Source organism: Elephantulus edwardii, unplaced genomic scaffold, assembly GCF_000299155.1.
Source record: "Elephantulus edwardii isolate Elephantulus edwardi_28Jun2011 unplaced genomic scaffold, EleEdw1.0 scaffold00060, whole genome shotgun sequence".
Taxonomy (NCBI): domain Eukaryota; kingdom Metazoa; phylum Chordata; class Mammalia; order Macroscelidea; family Macroscelididae; genus Elephantulus; species Elephantulus edwardii.
The window spans coordinates 17168692-17192954 of record NW_006399810.1 but is presented as its reverse complement, the minus strand read 5'-3'; the positions used below and the strand labels follow the sequence as shown (position 1 = coordinate 17192954).

Sequence of the window (24263 nt, the reverse complement as noted above, 5' to 3'; positions counted from 1 at the left end):
AGTGACTGGGGTAATTGGGATGGGTGTGTCAGAGGCAGTACGATTGGCACAGGATAGAGCAGGGTTTAGGGCTGTTGTACATAGGATCGCTATGAGTCGCAAGCAACTAGATGGCACATAACAACAACAATCAAAATTATCTAATTTTAAGAAGGCTTCAGGATATGTTTTTGGTTTAAGCTTTCAAGATTGCCTCAGGACAATAGTTTTAGGGGTTAATTCACCTTCCATGGCTTCAGAAAGTCCAGAGTGTACCAGAGTTTAAAATTGTTGTGAACTTTTCTCCTTTTGATAAAAATTATTTTATGGAGCCTTTAATCAAACATTCAGTACTACATGGAAACAAGTGGATTGAGGAATTTTAGTACATTCACACAATGGAAGACAATGTAGCACTAAGGAGCAATGATTTCATAAAATACTTATACAATATGGGAGAATCTAGAGAGCATGATGCAGGGTGAACTCTGTCTCATAAGGCCAAATAATGCACAAGAACATAATTGTAAAAATAGAAGGTAAGATGTGGATGAAAGTCCAAAGGGGAAAGGAGCCGGGTCGGCGACGCAGAGTTTGGTGGGCAGAGGGAGGGCCTGAAGGAATTAGATCTAGTGGGGACCTGAAAATATGGGGTGATGGTGGGCATAGATCAGTAGTGATTAATTTTATAAAATGCAGTGTATGGGAATAAAATGCAGTGTATGAAACATACCTTGACTGCAGGAATGTGTGAAATGCAATATACGTGAATGAAACACATGCATATGAATTTTGTATGTAAACCAATATGAAATTTTTTTGTAAAGAGAAATCAGTACTGATAGCTGGGTACCAGCTCTTCTGGTCTCCTGTCAAGGAGACTGCTGTTCATGGAGATACTGAGTCACACACTCCACTTGCCCTCCTATCCCTGACTCTCCTCCCTCTGTAGCTCCAGGTGAAAAGAGACAAGCTGTGTGTGCACTGTGGAAGGCTACTTGCCATCTTTTAAGATCCCAAGCATTACACGAGGATTAAGAAGTAGAACAAGAGCACTACACATTATTAAACCAATAAATTGGGATATGCTATAAAACCATGACCTTGAACCTCCCAACTAGTGAAGCCAATCTCAGGAGATGTCTGAGGTTGGACATATCATTTTGGCAGCTACTCTCTCCACTCCTCGCCTGCTGCCTACCATTGCTCTAAATGTATCTATCATATACTTTTTTGCTAATTCCCTTTTTTACAACTTGCTGACCGTAGTTAGAATAATTGGCTGTGCTACTCTAGGCTTATTGGAAGGAGGAGTGGCATCCGCTTCCGTAACAGCTTGCCGTGCTCTCTTCGGCAGCACATATACTAAAATTGGAACGATACAGAGAAGATTAGCATGGCCCCTGTGCAAGGATGACACGCAAATTCATGAAGCGTTCCATATTTTTAACAGCTTGCCTCCGGAAACCCCATGAACCTGGAGAGAGGATGAGAGACACCCAAGCGTCGAGGATTCTTCATAGGGTCACTGTGAGTCGCCTGTGACTCGATGGCATTTAACAACAACAACTCTATGTTAATGTGATTTTCTTTATCCCTGTTCGCCTCCCATTTCCCCCTCCTCCTGTGCCCTTTGTAGGGAGCTCTGATGGCTTAATGGTAAGGAGTTGCACTGCCAACTCAAAGGTACAGGGTTCCAATCTACCAGCTGCTGTGAGGGGGAAAGATGGGCAATTTTCTCCCAAGTGACTTACTGCCTCTGAAAACCTGCTGAAGGAGCAGCTGTCCGTCAGTTCCAACTTTACAGCACATAAAGACCACAACATGGTGGTCCTAGGAGCTCTGGTGGCCCAGTGCTTAGAGAGCTGCACTACTGGTCAAAAGGCCACATCACTCGGGGGTTTGAATCCACTCCTCAGAAGAAAAATGGGCAATCAATCCCCTCCTGTGAAACTTAGTCTTGGAGATCTCGCTGGAGGGTCAGCTATGAGTGAGTTCTCACTCGATAGTAATAAGAAAAAACCAGAAATTTCCATTGTGTTCTGATTAAAGTCCTCTTTTCTACTGTTTCGTTTATTTTATTATTGAGTCATGTATCTTTTTGCCGTTGAACTTTTGTGCATATTTCAACTGCTGGGTATATGGTTTCTGAAGATAGTCTCCTAGTCTGCAGCTTGTCTTATTATTTTTGTCAACTCTTTTGATGAGTTACAGTTTTACATTTTTATGAGGTCCTACTGATTTTTCTTTTGCTTTTTTGTGCTTTTCTTACTATTTATTCTACATAATCCATTGCTGAAAGATGGGACTGACCTCCTTGCTCTTCTAAGCATTCCCCCCCCCTTTAGCTTGTACATGCAAATCCTGAATCCATTCTGAGTTTGTTCTGTGTTCAGTGTCATGATGCCCATCATCAATTACTGAAGAGACTCTGCTCTCCATTTCAAGTAGACATAGCACTCATATTGGTCAGTTGATCGCAGATGTGTGGGTTTATTTCTAGACTCTCCATTGATCTATGCATCTAAACCATAACAGGCTCTTTTTATTACTGTGGCTGTATAGGAAGTCAGGAAGTATGAGTCTGTTCTCTGTCAGCATTAGTTATTCACAACTTCCTGCCTTTCCATATAAAACTGATGATTGGTTGGGGTTTGTGTTTTGGGTTTCTCCCCCCGGCCCATATCTGTAAACAATCTTATTCTATGTATACCAATGTTCATAGCAGCATTCTTCATCGTAGAAAGAAAACAGAAACAGTCAAAATGTCTATCAACAAACGAATGGATTGAGAAATTGTGGTACATTTGCACAACGGAATACTATGCAGCACTAAGATGCATTTGTTTTGAAAAAAATACTATATAACATAGAATTTGGAGAGCTTTAAGCTGAGTGAACTAACTCAGTGTCATAAGGACAAATACTGCATAAGACCATTCTGTAAAATTAGAAGGATTACTAGTAAGATGTATATAAAAGTCTAAAGGAGAAAGGGGAAGGTGGAGGAGGCCTTGGGGGGGAATCTTGAGGGCACAGAGTTATGTAGGCAGACTGAGAGTTTGAGTATATTGGGGAAGATCCAGTGGGGACCTGAAAAGGTGTGGTAATGGTGGGCATGGATCAATAGTGATTGATTTTATAAAACATAATCTTGTTATGCATCAGAGAGTTGGACAATGACCAAGGAGGATAGAAGGAGAACTGATGCCTTTGAGCTGTGGTGCTGGAGAAGAGTATTGAGAATACCATGGACTGCTAGGAAAACAAATAGATTTGTCCTGGAGAGGGTTAAACCGGGTGGCTCCTTGGAGGCAAGGATTCTGAGGCTCCGTCTAACTTACTTCGGACATGTAGTGAGGAGAGACCGGTCCTTGGAGAGGGACATCATGCTTGGGAGGGTGGAGGGACGGCACAGGAGAGGAAAGCCCTCTATGAGGTGGATTGATTCAGTGACTGGGATAATTGGGATGGGAGTGTCAGAGACAGTGCGATTGGCACAGGACATAGCGGAGTTTAGGGCTGTTGTACATAGGGTCGCTATGAGTCGCAGGTGACTCGACGGCACATAACAACAACAACAACAATGTATGGGAATGATACTATGAAACACAATGTGAATAGAGGAATGTGTGAAACACTCATATATAGAGTGAGAAACACAATGTATATAATTTCCTATGCAAACTAGTATAAAATAAAAATATGCAAAAAAACCCCACAAAAACCTTATTCTATTTCATAACTGGACTCATCTTTTAATGGAATAATTACAAAGTTAGTAAAATTATGAGTCATACTCAACTCAAGGGCACCTAATAACATCTGTAATTGATTCTTCTTTGCATTTATATCCTGGGCAATTTACACTAGATGCTATTTACCATAAAACTTCCAACAATCTTATTGGGTAATAATAATAGGTAACTTTGTATGTTGTTGTATACCATCAGTTTGGAACTGGCTCTCAGCTGACCCTCCAGGTTATCAGAGACAGTTAAGTTGCACGGGAGGAGATTGCCCATCTTTCTCCCACAGAGAAACTGGTGGATTTGAACTGCATGTTTTTGGGTTGACAGCACAGCTCCTTACCACTAAGCCACTTCCTAAACTTTGTATAAGATTTACTATACCCCATGCACTGTCCCAAAGTGCTTGACTTATGTAAACTCATTTAACTTTCACAACTTTATGAGGTTGATATGTACCGTTGAATTGGCACCAACCCATAGTTGACCCTCCAGTTGGTTTTCAGATGCAGGAAATTGCACTGGAGGAGATCACCAATCCTTCTCCTGTGGAGAGAGTTCCCCTTTTATTTTCACTTTAAAAATGAGAAAACGGAAACCCCCATCAAACTCATTGCCATCGAGCTGATTCTGACTCACAGTGATCCTCCATCAGGTGACTGAGGAGAGACTGCCCATGTATCTCATACAGCAGCTGGTAGACTTAAACAACCACAGAGGCACCCTATTGGTTAGCACTGCAACACGCTATAGACTATGCCCCAGAGCTCCTTGAAACCACCCTAAAGTAATTCACACACTTGCAGTTACTGAACAGGGATTGTTAACCAGGGAGAATTGGGGGGGGGGGGGGGGAAATGCATGCTTTTAACACAGAACACCTGTATCTCTGAAGTCTGTGTGGTACAAATGGTTAATGTACTCATTTGCTAACTGTAGGACTGGCAGTTCAAGTACACTCAGGTGTCTCAGATGAAAGGTCTGGCACTCTAGTTTGGGAAAATAAGGCATGGGAGACCTACATATTCTACTTCGACAGACATGGGGATGCCAGGAGCCAGGATGCCTTACAAAGTCATGACCTAAAAAGCAATGGGTTATACTGCTTCCCTAAAAATGCCATCTGCACAGCAAACTTATTTCATCCTTCCAATTTATAACTGAGGAAATGAAGGCTGTGGGAAGTGAAATGGCTGTACCGGCCAGTGTGGCAGGGCAAGCTGGCTGACTGCCAGGCCCTGGACTTCATACAGGGCTGCCCTGAAGAAGTGCAGTTTCTGGGGGTGGAAGCACAGCACTGTCTCTGGGCACTGCCATCTCACCTGCTTGTAGATGAGCTCAAAGCCTCCTGTGTCAGAGCTGCGGTCCTGCCGCCAGTCGATGACCACCCGGAGGGTGTCGGCCTGCACACAAGCACAAAGCTGGGCTGTGACTGTGGTGGAGGGTGCCATGGTGGGGCTGGCATTGATCTCAATCAGCCAGGGCTGGAAGTCCTGTCCAAACACAAAGTCCGCACCATAGAGTTCAAAGCTGGCCTTCCGATACTGCACCGTGTCCTGAGAAGTCTGCAGCACGTGGATCACAGCAGCCTTCATGCCGGGGACAATGATGGTGGACCAGGCTTCTGGGGCTCCCAGCTCCTGCAGGTGGGCCTGGAATCTCTGGCTGGACCATGTGTTTTCTGGGGGAAGCTGCGGGTGCCGAAGGCATGAGTTCTCCAGGTGCTTCTGGATGGAATTGTTGCACAGGTGCACTGAGCTGGGGCAGAGAATAGAAAGCTGAAGGCCTGGTCTCTGGCACCTCTCCCACCCAAACCCGAGGAAGTCGAGGTCAGCCCTTGACCGTGTAGCTTGAGATGGAACCCTAGTACAAAGTGGGGTGAAGTGACCCAAAAACAGGCTCTAGGATGGGGCCTCATCCTTACAGGGCTGTAACCAGCCAGCTACAGAGACTGCAGCCAAGTACTTTGGGTGTGACCTCAGTTAGCCTTCTCAGTGCTCAAAACGATAAAACGAGTGCTGTGGACTAACTGCACTCCCCTGAAATATGTCCTGACATAATCACTGCTGCACCTATGCATATGATCTTGCTTAGAAATAGGGATTTTCTTTTCTTTTTTATGAGCTCATATTAGAGTAGTTGTTGCTCTTGTGTGCCCTCAAGTAGGGACTGACCCATAGCTGACACTGCAGTGAGTTTTAAGAGGCAGTAAATTTTAGGAGATTGCCATTTTTCCCCCCACAGAGAGCAGAGTAATAAAATGCAAAAACAGAGAGAAATGCACAGGGAAAGACAGATGCCAAGAATCACTTAGGGCTCATAGCAAGAGCAGACCAATGCTTTTATTGTCTCCTAGCTTCCAAAACCAAGCCACAGGTAGTTTGTTTTTGGAATCTCCCACTTGTGGTTTATTTATCACAAAGACAAGAATTAACTGTATGCATCCTGTAGCCACAAAGAAAGGTCTCTGGTAGCACCGTAGTTAAAGCACTTCACTGCTTACCCAGAGGTCAGTGGTTCACCTCCACAGGAGAAAGTATGGCAGTGTGCTTCCATAATAACTGACAGCTTTGGAAGCCACATGGGGCCATTTTGCCCAGTCCTATACTGTTACTAGGCATCAACTGATGTGATTCAGTGTCCGAGTACCATCTCTACCACTTGATCTTAGGCAAGCCATGTAACCTCTGAGTGCTCATTCTCATCTGTAAAATGCACGTAATGATAGTACCCATTTCACTGGATTTGTGCGAAGAATGGTTGATAAGATACACAGTTGTGCTTAGCATCTGTCACAGATAATAGATAGCTTAGGAGTTTCCTATTACTGCTTCCTTTTTTCAGCAGTGACAGCTGAAGCTTAAATAGGCTTTCACCTAGACAAAGTCGCACAGCTTAGAAGTCACAGAGATGGAATTTGCCCCTAGGCTTCAGTAAGGTATCCTGTTATCCTATCCCTCCCCCAATTTAATTTCTTTCTCCTGGGGTGTTTTTCTTTTACCTGGCTCTACTTCTTTTCCTTCTTACCATAGATGGCCTTTTAACATATTACATAATTTTCCTGGAGGTCTTATGTCAATGGCTTCTGTGAATCTCCTGTGTCTGGTGATGCTTGCTTGAAAGCATTCTTTCCACGTGTAAGTGACAGAGTGAGTTCTGCCAAAATATATAGGGGAAAGGCAAACGAACAAGGAAAAACTCCCCTTTCAAGTGACTGTTTCATTACATATCATATCAGATTGTATTAGGAAAGTTAATCTGTTTTGCTTAAGGCCACCTGATTTGGTCATATGGAAATACTCCATAAGAATAACTAGGCTAGTGTCTGGCCCTGCAATTGGGAACTACATACAGAGTAGCCAAATCTACACATTGCTGTTTTGTGTTCTAAGTGCCTAGAAGAGTGGAGAAAAAGAAAAAGAGATCATGCTGGGAGACGTGGGAGGTCAGCGAAAGAGAGGAAGATGCTCAGCACGATGAGTTTACAGTGACTGTAAAAAGGGGCGCATGCGTATCAGATATGGTGAGGATGGTGCAGGACAGAACAAGATTCAGATTTTTGTTCAAAGGGTCACCTAAGGGCAGTAATTGACATGTTGGCACCTAATCACAACAACAAAATGAATAGAGAACACACTTTATTTGACAGATGCCTTGAGAGCTATTTGATTGGCTGGCCTGCAGAGTCTGACCTGGGGCCCAGGCACTCTAACTGCCTGCTTTTGCTGCCATCTCCCTACACAGACTGCAAATGCATGGGAGGTGAGAAGTGCAGCTCACTTGTCCAAATTCTTCAGGGAGAAGGGCTGTGTAGAAAATCGGATATAGCTATCACGGTAGAACCAAACAGTAAGTGGGTTCCAGTCAGTCACCAGGAACCACTGTCTCAAGTCAAACTTGGTGCCAAAGATGAGCAGGGGGCGCTCAATATACTTCTGTACCACCCATTTGTCATCCTTCATCATCAGGGGGCTGCAGTTCACCAGGTTCAGCATATCATCCAGGTGGTCCATGCACATGATGCCTAGGGAAGGAGTCATCAGGGGGTCAGGCATAGGGCCCAGGACCACAGCCCACTCAAAAGTGGATCTGACCCTTACAGAAGGGACAGTGCCAAAGGGGAGGGCTGCCTCTCTCAAACACATCCCCAATTTTAGCAAAGTGGGGAATCTGCTGAGAATTTTCTTTCTTTTTAGTTATTTTGTTTGTTTGAAAAGGAGTATATAACATAAATAATCACATAGTATTTACTTTAAAAAAGATCATGTACACACACACACACACACACACACACACACACACACACACACACACTCTACTTGGGCTAATCTCCACATTGGACAGAATATGAGAAACAACAAAAATCAGCAAGTACTAAGGAATGAAGAATAAAAATGAAGTCTCCTTTCCCCAAAACAGCTACCTGCTATTTCCAGGCTCTTGTGGGATACCCTGCCAGCTCATGTGTGTATGTGTGCCCATGTTCCTTAGGATTTCCTATCATTGGGGATTTAGAACAGGCTGGGTACATGGTAAGTATTCAGTCAATGTCTACTCATCACTATTATTATTATTATTATTATCTACAATGGTATTCTTTATAGTAGTAGAATTTAGAAGGATAGAATTTTCTAGGAGTAGAATAGTATCAGCAGTCAAAAAATAAAAAAAATATGGTCCACTGGGCAAATCCCCTATCAAAGAAATCTTTAAAGTGCTAAAAAGAAGGAAGTCAGTTTAAAGACTAAGGTACACTGACCCAATACATGGTATTTTCAGTTTCTTCATATGTATCTGAAAGTTGGGCGGTGAATGAGAAAGTCCACGGAATAATCGATGCCTTTGTGTTATGGTGTTGGTGAAGAGCACTGACTATACTTTGGACAGATCTGTAATGGAGGAAGTACAGCCAGGGTGCTCCTTAGAGACAAGGATGGTGAAACTTCATCTCACAGACTGGGGACGAGTTATTGGGAGGGTCCAGTCTTTGGAAAGGGACATCATACTAAGAAAGGTAGAGAGGGTCAGAGAAAGAAGACGACCTTCAAATGAGACTGACATACAGAATACAACAATGACCTTAAGCATGGTGCAAGACAGGGCAAGGTTCAGGTCTGTTGTTCATAGGGTCACTGTGAGTAGGAGCGGGCTTGAATGCACCTAATGGCCATTGAGTTGCTGGTTCTAAAGGGATGTCCCTATTTCACTGCTAAACTGACCTCTAGAGCTGTTCTATCAATTTCTACTCTCAGCCCTAGTGTACAAGGTTGTGTTTGCCCACATCCTACTTTGCTACATCCTACATTGCTGACTATTAGAATTTTTATTTTTGCCTTCTCCTAAGTAAACAAGAGTAATTTGTGTTAATTTCATCTCTTCTTATGTTTATAAGGCATCTGATGTTGGCAAATAATAGGACCCTTTTACAAAGCACATACACTCACAAACAAATCTCAGTCCTTCATGGCTGGATCACAGAGTGGCCAGATCCCCTGCCAGTGATGGCAGAATTTGTGCCAGATCCTTTCCTAGATGACCACACTGACCCCAAAAATCTCCTAGAACATGCTGCCCCATGTAATCGTTTCATTTAGTGATTTATTCTAGGGACAGACATGATCAGGCCACAGAGACAGACACCACAGCATTGTTGCTGTTAGCAATGAGTAAATAAATGAGAAAGAAACTAGAGAAGAACTACATGCCTTTTAGAATACCAACCCCAGAGGGAGATGGCAAGTAAGGCACGAAGAGGCTACCTAAGGAGCCTGCTGTCTCACAGGCAGGAGGAGGTAGAGCTTGGGTTTCAATGCTGGGAAGCGGCTGTGTCTTATCCACCATGCACGCCTCTCCTGGAGGTCTCCTTACAGAACATATCTAAGGAGCCAAATGACAAAGACCCTCAGGAGTCATGCCTCAACATCACCAGCAAGACTCCACTCACGTGTTAGCACACTCAAGCATCAAGTCTTACCACAGTCACTGTTTGTGGGTACTCACTCTACTGAGTGCTGTGCTGAGCTTCAGACATATTATTTGACTTAAAGGTACTCACCCCATTTCACAGAACTGGGAACTGAGGTGATATAACTTGATCAAAGTCATAGAGCATATTAAGAGCAAACCTGGAGTATGAACCCATGCAGCTTGTGTCCAGATCCTGCACTATTCACCTTGATAGCATCTGGTGGGGGTAGCAGGCTATGGGATGTGAGCACGGGAGGCAGGGGCTGACCCCCACCTCGTCCTCGGGACTTGGCTCCTGGCTTCACAATCCAGATGTTGTGATCCCCTTCCATGTCCATCTGGGGTAACACAGCTTGCAGCTGCTGCAGGATGTCCTCACAGCGCTGGACCTGAGTGTCGTGGGGCTTGAGTTCTGCCTGTTCACTGTGGGGAGATGAGGGCACTTGAGCAGGGTCAGTTCTGTGACCTCTGCAATGAATTAGCAGAGAGGAAGAGAACCACATAGGAGGGACAGTTGGTATCAGCATTAGTAAAAGGAGTGGAGGGCAGAGCTATGTTGCACGTCCACCTTGGAAGAAGCAGCTTTGGTCTGATGGTGATTTTAATCTCTCTCTGGGGGCAGGTGGGAGGATGGGACAAGGAGAGAAAAGGTCCTTGGCCATGGTCTAATCAGCTCTGGTCCCTCCAGAGATTCAGACAAACTATCCCCAAATCTATGACCCGGCTCTCAAGCTAGACCTAAACCCTGATCTGCTCAGGGCACCATCCCAAACCTCTTGGATGGGAAGAGGATGGAAAAGTTCCACTCACTCTATTGTCCCTACTCCAACACTGCACCTCTTGCCACTCCTCTTTTCCATCTAGTTACAACTGCCTTAGGCAGAATGTAGCCACAGTGGGTTCTGCTTACACCACTCCAGGCTATACACTGTGCCAAGGCCTTACATATCACTAATCTCCCTGGTGGTGGCGTTTACTGTGGAGTCAGAACTGACCTATACACTGCCCTTCCAGAGGGTTTTCAGAGGCAGTTGCATGGGAGCAATTGCTATCCTAGAGCCACTAGTGGATTTGAACCCCATATGGGCCTTTGGGGTTGCAGCACAGCTTCTTACCACTAGGCCACAAGAGCTCCCTAATCTCAATGGTTGTTGTTGTTATGTGTCATCTAGTCACCTGCAACTCAGAGTGACCCTACGGACAGCAGCCCTAAGCCCTGTTCTATCCTGTGCTGATTATCTTACTGTCTTTGACACACCTACTCCCATTACTCCAGTGACTGAATCAATCTATCTCATCGAGGGTCTTCCTCTCTTGCGCTGTATCTCCTCCCTCCCAAGCATAACATCCCTCTCCAAGGACTGGTCCCTCCCTGCAACATGTCCAAAATATGTCAGACGAAGCTTTAGGAGGCATAGCAAATGATTGCAAAGACCATGGTCTGTATCAGGCATCATTGAGCCTGGAGGGTGTCAGTGGCTGAGTCTTTTGAAGTTGATCTCCAGTCCTTTCTTCTGAGGACTGGGTGGACTCAAGCCTTCTACCTTTTGCTTATAACCAAGCACATCACCCAGGGGCCTTTATTTAGAAGATTTCATCTTAAAGAATTATAAAGTGAAGCTTGAAGAGTTAAAGTACTTGACTAAGGCCAGACATGGAGTTCAGTGGCTAGGCCAGGATTCACCTGCCTACGTTCTCCACCCACAGTTGCCTTTGGGGTCCACTGTCCTCCTAATCTGGATTTTACACTAGTTCATAGGAGGTCTCTTACTCATCCAATCCTAAGAGGACCTGTTACAGGCTATTGCTTTGTTTTATTTCTCTCCCCGTCATGCATCACTGCCTGGAACATAATGCTGATTCTCCCCTCATGAAAAGGTGAGTACTGTAAGAATAGGGGTGTCTGCTGTTCTGCTCGGCTGGACTCTCATCACCAAGCACTGCACCCAACACTTCTTGGATGCTCTTTAAGTGTTCGTTAAATAATCTGAATAGCATGAGGTCACCTCAGCAACTGGCTCATGGACAAACAAAGACTTGTTCTCTCAGGACACAAAATGTCCTGAAACCAAACCAAGTCATAAAATACCTTGGGCACCTGCAACCCCCAAAGTCTTCCATTTCTTTTCTGAATAAGAAGTAAGCCTCAAGAAGATGCTAATCTCTCTTCAGCTCACAGTCTCTCAGACTACTTCTATCCATGGGGCCCTTCCTATTGCTATCACCATGATCTGGCAGTAGCCTCTGAAGCAGTGCCAGCAAGAGGGGGAAAGCCAAGTAGAGGGGCCCAGCAATGTCTCCTGGGAATGCTCACAGCTAAGTCCTGATCCTGACAGAAAATTTGCCCATGGCCTGTGGCATGAAGTAACTGCTCAGAATGACACTCAGCAAAGTGTCACATGGGGGCAGTGAGTCATGTGCTATAAAAAAATCCACATTTGATAATGACAATAGGATTTTATATTTAGCAAAAAGAAAAACCCCAATGTTTTTGTGGAAACTCAGGTTTGACAAAAGCCTGGCTAATGAGCTGTGAACTACTAAATCTTAAAAATAGTAAACAATACAGCAATAAGTATTTAATGAATTAATGAATGCTACTTTCTTAGTTTCTAGAAGAGGCTATTCATTGAGGAGGGACATCATGCTTGGGAAGGGGGAGGGATGGTGAAGGACAGGAAAACTCTCAACCCAGTGGGCTGACACAGTAACTGCAGCAATGCACTCTAGTGTGTCAGAGACTGTGAAGATGGCACAGTATAGGACAGGGTTCAGACCTGTTGTTCATAAGTTTGCTACGAACCCTACTCGGTTCGACAGCACTTAACAGCTTTCTTAGTTGAGGCAGATTTGTCAGGGGTAGAGTTCAAATGTCCACATGGGAACCCCAGGCTCCATTCTCTTTCCATCTCATGCTCTGATGCTGAATACTTGGCAGCAAAACTTTACACTAAAGACTAAGAAGAAAGGCCTGGATATCTACTTCTGAAGAGCATCCAGTGAAGTGTAGGTACACAGCCAGTCACAGGACGGTGCAGGACTGGGCAGTATTTTGTTCCATTGTGTGTGAGGTTACTTTATAGCCAACAACAGCATACTCTCAACTATCTACACAGATAATGAAGAACAAGCAGTAAATATAACTGTTAGATAAGGCAATACTTTATGTAATCCCTGATTTTGAGCAGTGCTTCCCTGAGGGTAGGCATGCCGTCTCATTTCTGGAGTCTGGCACAATGCTTGGCACATGAGGGTTGCTCAGTAAGTCCTTGCTAAATATGCTCCCTCTCTCTAATCCCTCCTGAACACCTGTACTGAAGTCAACCTCCTCAAGACAGTGCAAGTCTCATCTTTGATACTCTCCTCCCTGCAGAAAGCACTACCTCTTAGGTGCTCAGGAAATAGGACTGGAGCCACATGAGTACAGGACACACCACACACACTACCTACATTGTAGGTTCACCCCACATATTAAAGGTTCTGAGAAGGCCTGCAACAAAGGACACCTGTTTAATCCGATATCTTCACACTTGATTGACCATAAAAGCTCTTCCCATCAAATCTATTTATAACCTATAGAACTATAGGTTGTAAATAGTTTCCTGTGCAAAACATTTTGAGAAACACTGTTCTCCAGAACAATGCCTCTGAATGATATAATGGATTGTTATTTTGTGAATCAATACTATGAGCTCTTAGCATATAACACAAGTTAGCCTGTTCAGTCTCATCTTTGAGGTTGTTGTTACTGTGTACTGTAGAGTCAGAACCAACCCATAGCTGGCCCTCCAGCGGGTTTTCAGAGGCAGTTAATCGTACAGGAGGAGACTGCCCATCCTTCTCCTGCATAGCAGATGGTGGCCTTGAAGCATGTGCCTTCGGGATTGCAGTATAGCTTCTTGCCAGTTGGCCACCAGAGCTCTCTTACTTTAAAATCTATTTTCTATCAAAAAAAGTAAAGCTGAAAAAAAAAATTAGTGCTGTTTTCAAGGTCACAGAGTGTGGAAGCTGCAAAGCTGGGACCGGAAGCATCATCTTGAGTATACTCTGCTAAGAACAGTAAGAGTGGTGTGAACACAATCATAAAGGCAATGGGAAACCTTGAAGTCTTGTGAGCACGAGAGGTGAGCAAAAGGGGAGGCTTAGGGAAAAGGGTGCACTAGACAGAGATGGGGTCAGTGCCCAAGGAGATGGAGCACCCTTCTTTGCCCCACGCCCCTGGTGAAGGTGTACTCACTGGACCACTCGGTAGTACTGTTGGAGGAAAAGGGACCAGTCCTTAGGACTGAGGTATTGTGGGGCCTCCAGCTCTTTGTCAATGTCCGAGTGAGCCAGGCTGCCGAGGTGCTCCTCACATGCACGCAAAGCCTCATCCACAAACTCTGCAGACACGATCACCGGTTTTTTCTCCCGTTTCTTAAGCTGCTTGTCCCCTGGAAAGATAGGGACAAGCAAGTCACTATCCTACACACAAAGGAGAAGACCTTACACATGCCCATTATCTAAACTCTCACCCTAAATACACCTAAAGGCGAGCACATTCATGCCTACTGTCCCAGTACTCTTATATGATGTTTTGTCCTAAATACACCTGTACACTACCTGGGGCCTGTCACTCACCTTAAATTCTAGTGCTCACCTGTGGCTCTATTTCAAGACACAAAATGTCACTAGTTGTGGCTTTATATTAAATGTCCCCAAGGCCTTTGAACCCCTCCCCCAAATCTGACATGACTTCTTAAATTTTTCTCCACCCTTGACTAGAAATATGGAGCCATGTCAGAAGTCCGATACACACTATAACCCTTAAGCCACTGAAAGTGATAAGCTTTACTTGAAATGCTCCCACCCCAAGGACATCAATGTGATACACTGCACAAGCATTGACACACACATGAATGTGACACACCAGAAATGACACCTCACATGGGAAACACGACTGAGAGGCTGGGGGCTGGTGCTCCCTGAATATCCACCTCACTCCTTAAATCCTGATGGACAGCAGGCGCTGACCTGCACCTGGGCCTGGCATCAAGGGAATTCAAGCACTCATACCCTAGGCCCTAGAGCCCTTGGTCCTGGTATGCAGCTGTCTTCCTTGTCCCTGGCACACACCCCCAGGAAACACCATAGGGGAGGTCTCCCTCCAGAGGAGACAGGGACTTCTCTCCTTCCAGCAGGACTGCCTCACAATCCTTTCATTCCTTGGATGATGAAACCCTGGGATTATGGAGCTGAGGGCTTTGAGGGAGAAGATCAATCCAGAAATAGGAAGCAGTGTGTTGGGTCAACATAGTGAGGCTTCCTCTCTATCCCTGTCCCCACCACTTCCACATGTTCCTTATGCTCAGGTCCAGTAAGTCCTCAGGCCATGTGTAAAATGCCCAGGTTTACCGCTTCTTTCTTCTTAGAGAACTGAGCTCCGCATGGGGAGGGATGGACCATGGCTTTTTAGTTCGTCCTCTCAGAGTGTGTGCTCACATGCCAGGCCCATGGGAAAGCTGAAGGAGGCAGTAGGCCAATTAACAGCACAGGAACATGGGAAGATAGGGATGGGACAGGATAGGAGGTTGGAGATGTGGATGGAGTGCAGGACAGATTGGAGGTGGTCTGGAAGATGATATAGACAGAGTGATGGTAGATGGATCTGACAGAGAGGATAGGTGGAAGGATAGGTCAGAGGATAGTGAGTGAATGTTGGAAGATGGAGCTGATGAGAGGGTCGGTGGGAGGCTGGATGAATGAATAGATCAACACATGGTTGGGGGTAGGTATGTAGGTTAGTTGATGAGAGGGGGATGGATGGGTGGAAGGATTGAGATCATAGTCATAGATGGAAGGCAGGTGGATGCATAAATGATGAATGAATAGATGGTGAAAGCATAAATGAACAGAGAAGTGGAGGTATCCACAGCATTTACCTAAGGCCTCTTCCTCTTCTTCCTGCATAGAGTATGGTTTCCACTTGGACTTCACCACCAGTTTGAGAACGTTGCGGGCAGCTGTCAGCCAAAAGTCCTCTGTTCCCAGGGAAGAAAAATGTCTAGATTCAGGGCTGTTCTGGTTCTAGAACCTGCCCATTTGGATCCAGAAACTGACTCCACCTTTTCTAACTCTGTAACTTGGATTAGAATCTGGTTTCAAGTTCTGCTGTAGAACTAGCTCTAGAATGTGACCCGGGGCTGGGCTTATGTTCTGCCTTCAGAAAGTGGCCAGAACCCAGTGTCTGATTTCTCTCACCTGTTCTAATCCACTTTTGATAATATGCCTTGAGAAAGACTTTGATCTAAGACATATTTAAGATTTAGAGTCCAATTTAAACCTATTAGCTCAGCTGGGCCTTAGTTTAGAACACATTCTAGACTTGGTAATGAGTCCGCCTCAGAAATCCAAAGTATGAAGCCTTTTCAAGGTTTGGTATCTAATCTCAACAACAGAATCTCAATAGGTCTGGAACATACTCTAGATTCCAAACTCAACCAACATGAGAGAGGCCTGTTCTCCAATCTGAGTTAGGGGTGCTGATTTTGCAGCCCAAGGGGTGCAGGTATGGGACTGGAGGTTTTCTTACCTATGAAGGCTTGCTTGTCATCCTCCGCTCCCAGGTGGTAGCAGCGTGGGAAGAAGGAGTCAGCATCGGCCTCATCAAACCAGGGCAAATTCCGGAGATTGAGACACAGGCCCACCTACAGAGTTAGCTGCTGAGGGGGCAAGGCAGGACTTGCCCAGAGAGCCTTCCAAGGGCCCTCCACACTTAGCATCCATGGGTCTGTGCTGGGAGAGTCTGCTTGCATATCACAGAGCCTTTCCCCACTTGTTGGGCCAACTTTGCTCACTTCCATCTTCATGTATTTGTCAAAAGTGGTCCCACCTTCCTCCTGCCCACGCTTCTACATTTGTAAAGATCTACCGCCTCCAGGCATCCTTGCCACTCACACCAACAAAATCCTAGCAGAAAGCCCTTCAACTCTGTCACAACCCTAGAAAGTAGGTCTTACTGTTATCCTCACTTAAAGAGGAGAAAACAGGCACAGAGAGATGAAATCACTAACAAACTCAGGTAAGACAATCCATTACCAGATTCAATTCACCTCCTGCTGAAGGACATGGGCTCCTGTGCCAACAATCCTTATTTTCACTGCTGGTTCTCACTCCAAATCCTGTTTGAGCTCTAGAGTTTATTTTATTCATTTTACATATCTAGAGTCTACATGGACTGGGCACTGTGGCTGCTGGTGTTGGATGTGAACCCAGCCTGATTCCAAATCCTGCTCAATGACATACCATACCTTTTCCTAAGAACTTCCTTACAAAGGGGCAGGGGTGCTGGCCCAAGAGGATGGGAGCCGGAGGCTGCCTGTTATGATCCCTCCCCTGCGAAGAACCCACCTTGGTTGTGAAGGAGCCAGCCCGAGCATAGTGGTTTATCATTTGATCCTTAGAGAGGAGGTGACAGTCCAGGACATTGCGCCGAGTGGTCCAGATGAAGTAGGGGGTCTCATTCCGAACCATGTGGGACTGGAGGGCAGGGGTGGAGACAGGTGCTGCTGGAGAAAGCCACACTGGCCCAGCCCTTATTTTCAGCCCTCACTTGCCAGGAAAGAGAGGAAGTGATCCATCAGGAGGTCACTATTTTGAGTCCTGAAGCCCATGTTGGCTTCCAATACAACTTAGCACATTTTCAAATTCCAGGCCAGCCTTGTTTGGGTCCTTGCTAGGTCTCTCTAACTCTGCTGGGTTACTTCGCCCTTGGGAAAGTTTTTACTATGGATAGGAACACTGAGGCCCAGAGAAAGAAAAGGACTACCCAGCTAGACACCAGCACTCTCCCTCTTACCAGGAAGCCTCCTGTCACCACTGCTTCATGGAAGTCACCATGCCCCTTACCATCAGAGCCTGGGTCCCATCTGTGTCATCAAATTCCAGTAAACTAGCAAAGTCAAAGAACTGTGGTGGGTAGAACTCTTCATCCTCATTTTCATCCTCTGTGGATAAAAAACCACAGGCCTGATAAGGATGCAGTCCTTGTCCCACAGAAAAGGTAGACCAGCTAGGGAATAGGAGGGAGCTACTTGCTCACCATCCTCAGTGGTGCGGTTATCACATATCACTGAGCTATCCAGATTCTTCTGGGTCAGAGGCAGTACAGTACCTATGTGATGCGCCATCTTCTTCTCTACCCAGCCCCTGTGGCGTAAAAGGTATCGAATCACTGGGTAGCGGCCTTGGATCATGAAGATCTTCTTCTGCTGTGAGGTGAGAAATGGACATTCATTCAATAAATGTTGACTAAATATTTATTTATTGGTGAACCAATAAATTGGTGAATAGACCATGGTCTCTGTATTTAGAACATTTCTTTATTCCAGTAAGAGAAACCAAAAGATTAAAAAAATGAATAATAATAATAATAATAATAATGTAATAGCTAATAGATATTTAGCATCTACAACATGTTAAAAACTTTTATGCATTAATAATATGCATTTTTGATAGGTATTATTATCTTCTTCTTCAGCATTTTTTAAGCTCAAGGAACTGAAGAACAAATTCAAACCTAGAATTGCTGTAATCAAGGATGCTTTGGGCAGAATATTAAATGATTCAGGAAGTATTAAAAGAAGATGGAAGGAATATACTGAGTCATTATATAGAAAGGAATTGGCAGATACAGAAGAATTTAAAGAAATAACATATGCGCAAGAGCCTATGGTGATGAAGGAAGAAGTTCAAGCTGCTTTGAAGAAAAGAGCAAAAAATAAGGCTCCAGGAATAGATGGTATACCAATTGAAGTATTTCAGATAACAGATGTTGCCCTGGATGTGCTCACCAAGTTGTGCCAAGAAATCTGGAGAACAACCACTTGGCCAACTGACTGGAAGAGATCTATATTTGTTCCCATTCCAAAGAAAGGTAACCCAACTGAGTGTGGAAACAACAGAACAGTGTCATTGATTTCACATACAAGCAAGATTCTACTGAAGATTATCCAAAAATGATTAGAAGAGCACATCAGCAGAGAACTTCCGGAAGTCCAGGCTGGGTTTAGAAGGGGTCGTGGTACTAGGGATATTGTTGCTGATGTTAGATGGATCTTGGCTGAAAGCAGAGAATACAGAAGAATGTCTATCTGTGTTTCATTGATTATGCAAAGGCACTTGACTGTGTGGATCATAACAAACTGTGGCTGACTCTGAGAAGAATGGGAATCCCAGAACATTTAATTGTGCTAATGCGAAACCTGTACTTGGATCAAGAAGCAGTAGTCAGAACAGAGCAGGGTAACACTGCATGGTTCAAAATTGGGAAGGGTGTACGCCAGGGATGCATCCTGTCTCCATACCTTTTCAACATGTATGCAGAGCAGATTATCCGAGAGGCTGGGCTCTGTGAGGAGAATTGCGGCATCAGGATTGGTGGAAGACCTATTAACAATCTGCGTTATGCAGATGACACAACCCTGCTTGCTGAAACTGAGGAGGACCTCATGCACTTGTTGTGAAGGGTCAAGGACTACAGCCTTCAGTATGGACTAAGGCTCAATATCAAGAAGACAAAGATTCTCACCACTGGACCAATTGGCAGTGTCAGGATGGATGGCGAAGAGATTGTTCACAGCTTCAGTTTGCTCTGCTCCACAGTCAACACTCTTGGCACCCGCAGTCAGGAAATAAAAAAGCGTATCGCGATGGGAAAGTCTGTTGTTAGGGACCTCTCTAAAGTACTCAGGAACAACGGTGTTTCTCTGGAGACTAAGGTGCGCCTGATACAGGCCATGATATTTGCAATCGCTTGTTATGCATCAGAGAGTTGGACAATGACTAGAGAGGACAGAAGGAGAGTGGATGCTTTTGAGCTGTGGTGCTGGAGAAGAGTACTGAATGTACCATGCACTGCCAGGAAAACAAACAGATTCATCTTGGAGAGGATTAAACCAAGCTACTCCTTGGAGGCAAGGATTCTGGGGCTTCGTCTGACATACTTTGGACACGTTGCCAGGAAGGACGGGTCCTTGGAGAGGGACATCATGCTTGGGAGGGTGGAGGGACAGCGCAGGAGGGGAAGACCCTCTATGAGATGGATTGATTCGGTGACTGGGATAATCGGGATGGGTGTGTCAGAGGCAGTGCGGTTGGTGCAGGATAGAGCAGGGTTTAGGGCTGTTGTGAATAGGGCTGCTATGAGTTGAAAACGACTCGACAGCGCATAAAAACAACAACAACAATTATTATCTTCACTGTAACTACTAATAAAATAGAAGCAAAAGAAGAGGTTGAGTAGTTTATCTGTGGCCAAACAACGGTTAGGTCAAAGAGCAGGGACTCAATTTAGACAGACTGCTTCCAGAATTGGAATACTTAATGTAGACCCAGAGGAACTATTTGAAAGCACAAGCTCAAAACAAAACATAAAACTATAGGGAGTTCTGGTAGCCTAGTAGATAAGAAGCTGTACTGCCAAACCAAAGGCAATGGTTTGAATCCACTAGCTGCTCCACAAGGAAATATATAGAGCTGGGCAAAAGATGTTCAGGCAGAGGGGACAGCAGCATAGGCCCTGAGGCTCGAAAGAACTGAGTGAATCAAAACCCAGAATGAACAGAGAATAGAAAATGAGGGAGGTACTGGTGGGCCCTGTAGACCTTGGAATAGATTTGAGATTTTATACTAAGAATAGCATAAAGCAATATTGCTAAGAGAAGAAATGACACAACTGTATGCTTTATGAGGTTTTAAAGTTTTGCTTGCTGTTGTAAGGAGAACAGATGAAGGGGCAAGGATGGGAGGTTAGAAGGCTATTGTCATTTGTGTAGGAGGGAAATAACAAAACTAGAATGAGTGAAGGTGGAGAGAAGGTAGTGAGGTTGAGATTTGGGTTGAAGGTCACTGGCTTTACCAATGGAATTACAAGTGTGGGGTGAGGAAACCCAAACATCAGATTCCAGCCTGAGCAACTAGGTGGCAGGGAAGGAGGAAGTGGGAAAGCAGGCTAGGAACTGCAGTTTGAAATGCCTGCAAATTCCCTGGTTGATGACCAGTAGGGCGCTGGAGGCTGTGGGTATGGAGTTCAGAGTAGAAGGGGAAAAGGCATGCAGGCACAAGAGGACAGAAGAACTTGTGTGGGGAGAGGGCCTGGAAAGGGACTTGGGGTCCTGTGGAGCCTTCTAAACAACAGCATCCAGGGAGGAAGAAAGGAAAATGAAGAGTGAGCAGTGATTTAAGTGCTGGAAAGGGAAAGGGAGGGTTTGCGGATGGGACTGGGTGGTCAGTCAAGACCAGGGTTGTACAGGGCTCTTGGCTTTGTGTCCTTGGAGGTCACTGGTGACCTGATAGTGGTGTGAAGATGGCAGGGAGCCAGAGTGTGGTGTGCTGAGGAGGGACTCCAGTTAAATGGAATCGAGGCAATTCCATTGGGAGGTTCAGCTATGATTGTTGTTGTTAAGAGCCATTGAGTCGCCTGCGACTCATAGCGACCCTATGTACAACAGCTATCACTGTCTCTGACACACCTAACCTCATTACCCCAGTCACTGAATCAATCCACCTCATAGAGGGTCTTCCTCTCCTGTGCTGTCCCTCCACACTCCCAAACATGGTGTCCTCCAAGAACAGGTCCTTCCTTGCAACATGTCCAAAGTATGTCAGATGAAGCTTCAGAATCCTTGCCTCCAAGGACCAAACTGGTTTAACCCTTTCTAGGATAAACCTGTTCGTTTTCATAGCAGTCCATGGTATATTCAATACTCTTCTCCAACACCACAGATCGAAGACATCAATTCTCCTCCTGTCATCCCTACTCATTGTCCAGCTCCCTGACAATCCAGCATAGCAAGTGATTGCAAAGACCATGGGCTGTATCAGGCACACTAGTTTCCAGAGTGACACCATTGCTCTTCAGTACTTTGGAGAGGTCCCTAACAGTAGACTTTCCCATCGCAATACGTCTTTTAATTTCCTGGCTGCTGGTGCCAAGAGTGTTGACTGTGTAGTCAAGCAAACTAAAGCTGTTAACAAATCTCAATCTCTTCACTATCCATCCTGATGCTGCCAATTGACCGAGTGGTGAGAATCTTTGTTTTCTTGATATTGAGCCTCAATCCATATTGAAGGCTGCAGTCCTCGACCTTTCTGCAGCAAGCGCTTTAAGTCCTCCTCAGTTTCAGCAAGCAGGGTTGTGTCATCTGTATAATGCAGACTACTGATGAATCTTCCTCCGGTCCTGATGTCACACTTCTTCTCATACAGCCTAGCCTCCTAGATAATCTGTTCTGCCTATAGATTGAAAAGGTATGGAGATAGGACACATCTCTGGCATACAGCTTTCCCAATTTTGAATCCTGCAGTGTTCCCTTGCTCTGTTCTGACTACTGTTTCCTGGTCCAAATATAGATTTCGCATTAGCACAATCAAGTGTTCTGGCATTCCCATTCTTCTGAGAGTCAGCCAAAGTTTGTTGTGATCCACACAGTCAAACGTCTTTGCATAATCAGACATTCCTCTGGTACTTTCTGCTTTCAGCCAAGATCAATCTAACATTTGTTGCAATATCCCTGGTATCAGAACCCCTTCTAAAGCTATCCTGCACTTCTGGCAGTTCTGTTGATGTGCTGTTCCAGTTGTTTTTGGATAAGCTTGAGCAGAATCTTGCTTGCATGTGATATCAATGATATTGTTCGATAATTTCCACACTCTGTTGGGTCACCTTTCTTTGGAATGGGAACAAATCTCTTCCAGTCAGTTGGCCAAGTGGTTGTCCTCCAGATTTCTTGACACAACTTGGTGAGCACATTTAGGGCAGCATCTGTTAGCTGAATATGTCAACGGGTAAAATTCTGGGGCCTTATTTTTTGCCAATTCCTTCAAAGCAGCTTGAACTTCTTCCTTCATCATCATAGGCTCTTGCTCATATTTTGTTTCATGAAATTCCTCTGTGTCTGCCAATTCCTTTTGGTGCAATTTAAAAAGTATCTGTTACTTTTCTAAATCTGAGCATTCAGATTAAGACAGACTAGGAAGAAGGATTGGCTGTCTAATTCCAAAATAGCAGGCTTCCGAAACCTCTATGTACAATAGAACATGTGTAGACTAACAGGGCAAATGAGGTAGAGCTTTCAAATATGGAAATACAAAGGAAGAGGAACAGTTGTAAGCAGACACTAGTAATTGTAACATTGAATGTGAGAACCATGAATGTGGGAAAATTAGATGTTTTTAAGGAAGAAATGGGACACACTAGGTACTGATGAGATGAGATGGACTGGCATGGGGCATTTTTTTCCCTATATTTTATTAATTTTCATAAACATTTACAGAGATTTTGGGTTTCCATTCATTCATTGTTGCACTATTCTCTCTATCCTCCTCCCAGTTTGTTCTTGTCCAAATGGCATGGGGCATTTTGAGTAGGATGATCATATGATCTATTACTTCGGAGATGAAAAGGTGAAGAAAAATGGGGTTGCTTTCATAGTTAAAAAAAGTCATTTCTACATATGTCTTGAAATACAATATTGTGAGTGACAGGATCCAGTGAACACCACTAACATTCAGATATATGCATCAACAACCAGAGACAAAGAAGAAATAGAAGATTTCTATCAACTTTTACAGTCAGAGATCACTCAATCATACAATTAAAATGCAATAATAATAATAACGGGTGACTGGAATGCAAAAGTTGGGAACAGAGAAGAAGGATCAGTAGTTGAAAAACATGCACTCTGTGATAGAAATGAAGCTGGAGATAGAATGATTAAATTTTGCACAATCAACAACTTATTCATTGCAAATATGTTTTATAAAAAACATAAAAACAGGTTATACACATGGATTTCACCTGATGGTATGCATAGGAATCAGACTGATTACACCTGTGGAAAGAACCACTGGAGAAGCTTGATATCAGCTGTGAAAACTAGGACAGGTGCTGACTGAGGAGTAGAACACCAATTACTCATATGCAAGTTCAAGCTGAAGCTAAGGAAAATTAGACCAAATTCATGGGAACCAAAATATGACCTTGAGTCTATCCCACCTGAATTTCAAAACCATCTCAGCTATAGGTTTGAGGCCCTGAACACCAATGAGCGAAGACCAGATAAGCTGTGGGAGGATATAAAGAGTATCATCCAGGAAGAGTGCAAAAGATCATTACAAAGACAGAGGAGGAAGAAAAAATCAAAATGGATGTCAGAAGAGACTCTGAACATTGCATTAGAGTGCTGAGAAGCCAAAGCAGAGGGAAGAATTCAAGATATTAAAGAGCTGAACAGAAGATTTCAAAAGGCAGCGCTGGAAGACAAAGGAAAATATTACAATGAAATGTGCAAGGAGCTGGGGTCAGAAAATCAAAACGGGCGAACTTAGCATTTATTAAGCTCAAGGAACTGAAGAACAAATCAAAACCTTGAGTTGCTATACTTAAGGGTGCTATGGGCAGAATGATCCAGGAAGTATTAAAAGAAGATGAAAGAGTATACAGAGTTAGCTATGATAATGGATTGAAATATAGGGAGGCAGCTAAAATATGGGTATGGAATACAGGAGTATTTTAGTTTTGTTTATGTA

At 44.4% G+C, this 24263-nt stretch overlaps 1 protein-coding gene across 1 annotated transcript in view; it reads right to left on the bottom strand.

Annotated features, from left to right (window-relative positions):
* Window positions 1–24263, bottom strand: part of TTLL3 (tubulin tyrosine ligase-like family, member 3) — a 37475-nt gene that overhangs the window by 12920 nt on the left and 292 nt on the right. The window contains 9 exon segments of the mRNA XM_006903712.1: window positions 5051–5486; window positions 7509–7752; window positions 9970–10118; window positions 13933–14128; window positions 15617–15715; window positions 16267–16381; window positions 17085–17213; window positions 17583–17680; window positions 17776–17944. Of these exon segments, the coding sequence (XP_006903774.1) occupies window positions 5051–5486; window positions 7509–7752; window positions 9970–10118; window positions 13933–14128; window positions 15617–15715; window positions 16267–16381; window positions 17085–17213; window positions 17583–17680; window positions 17776–17944 (1635 nt within the window).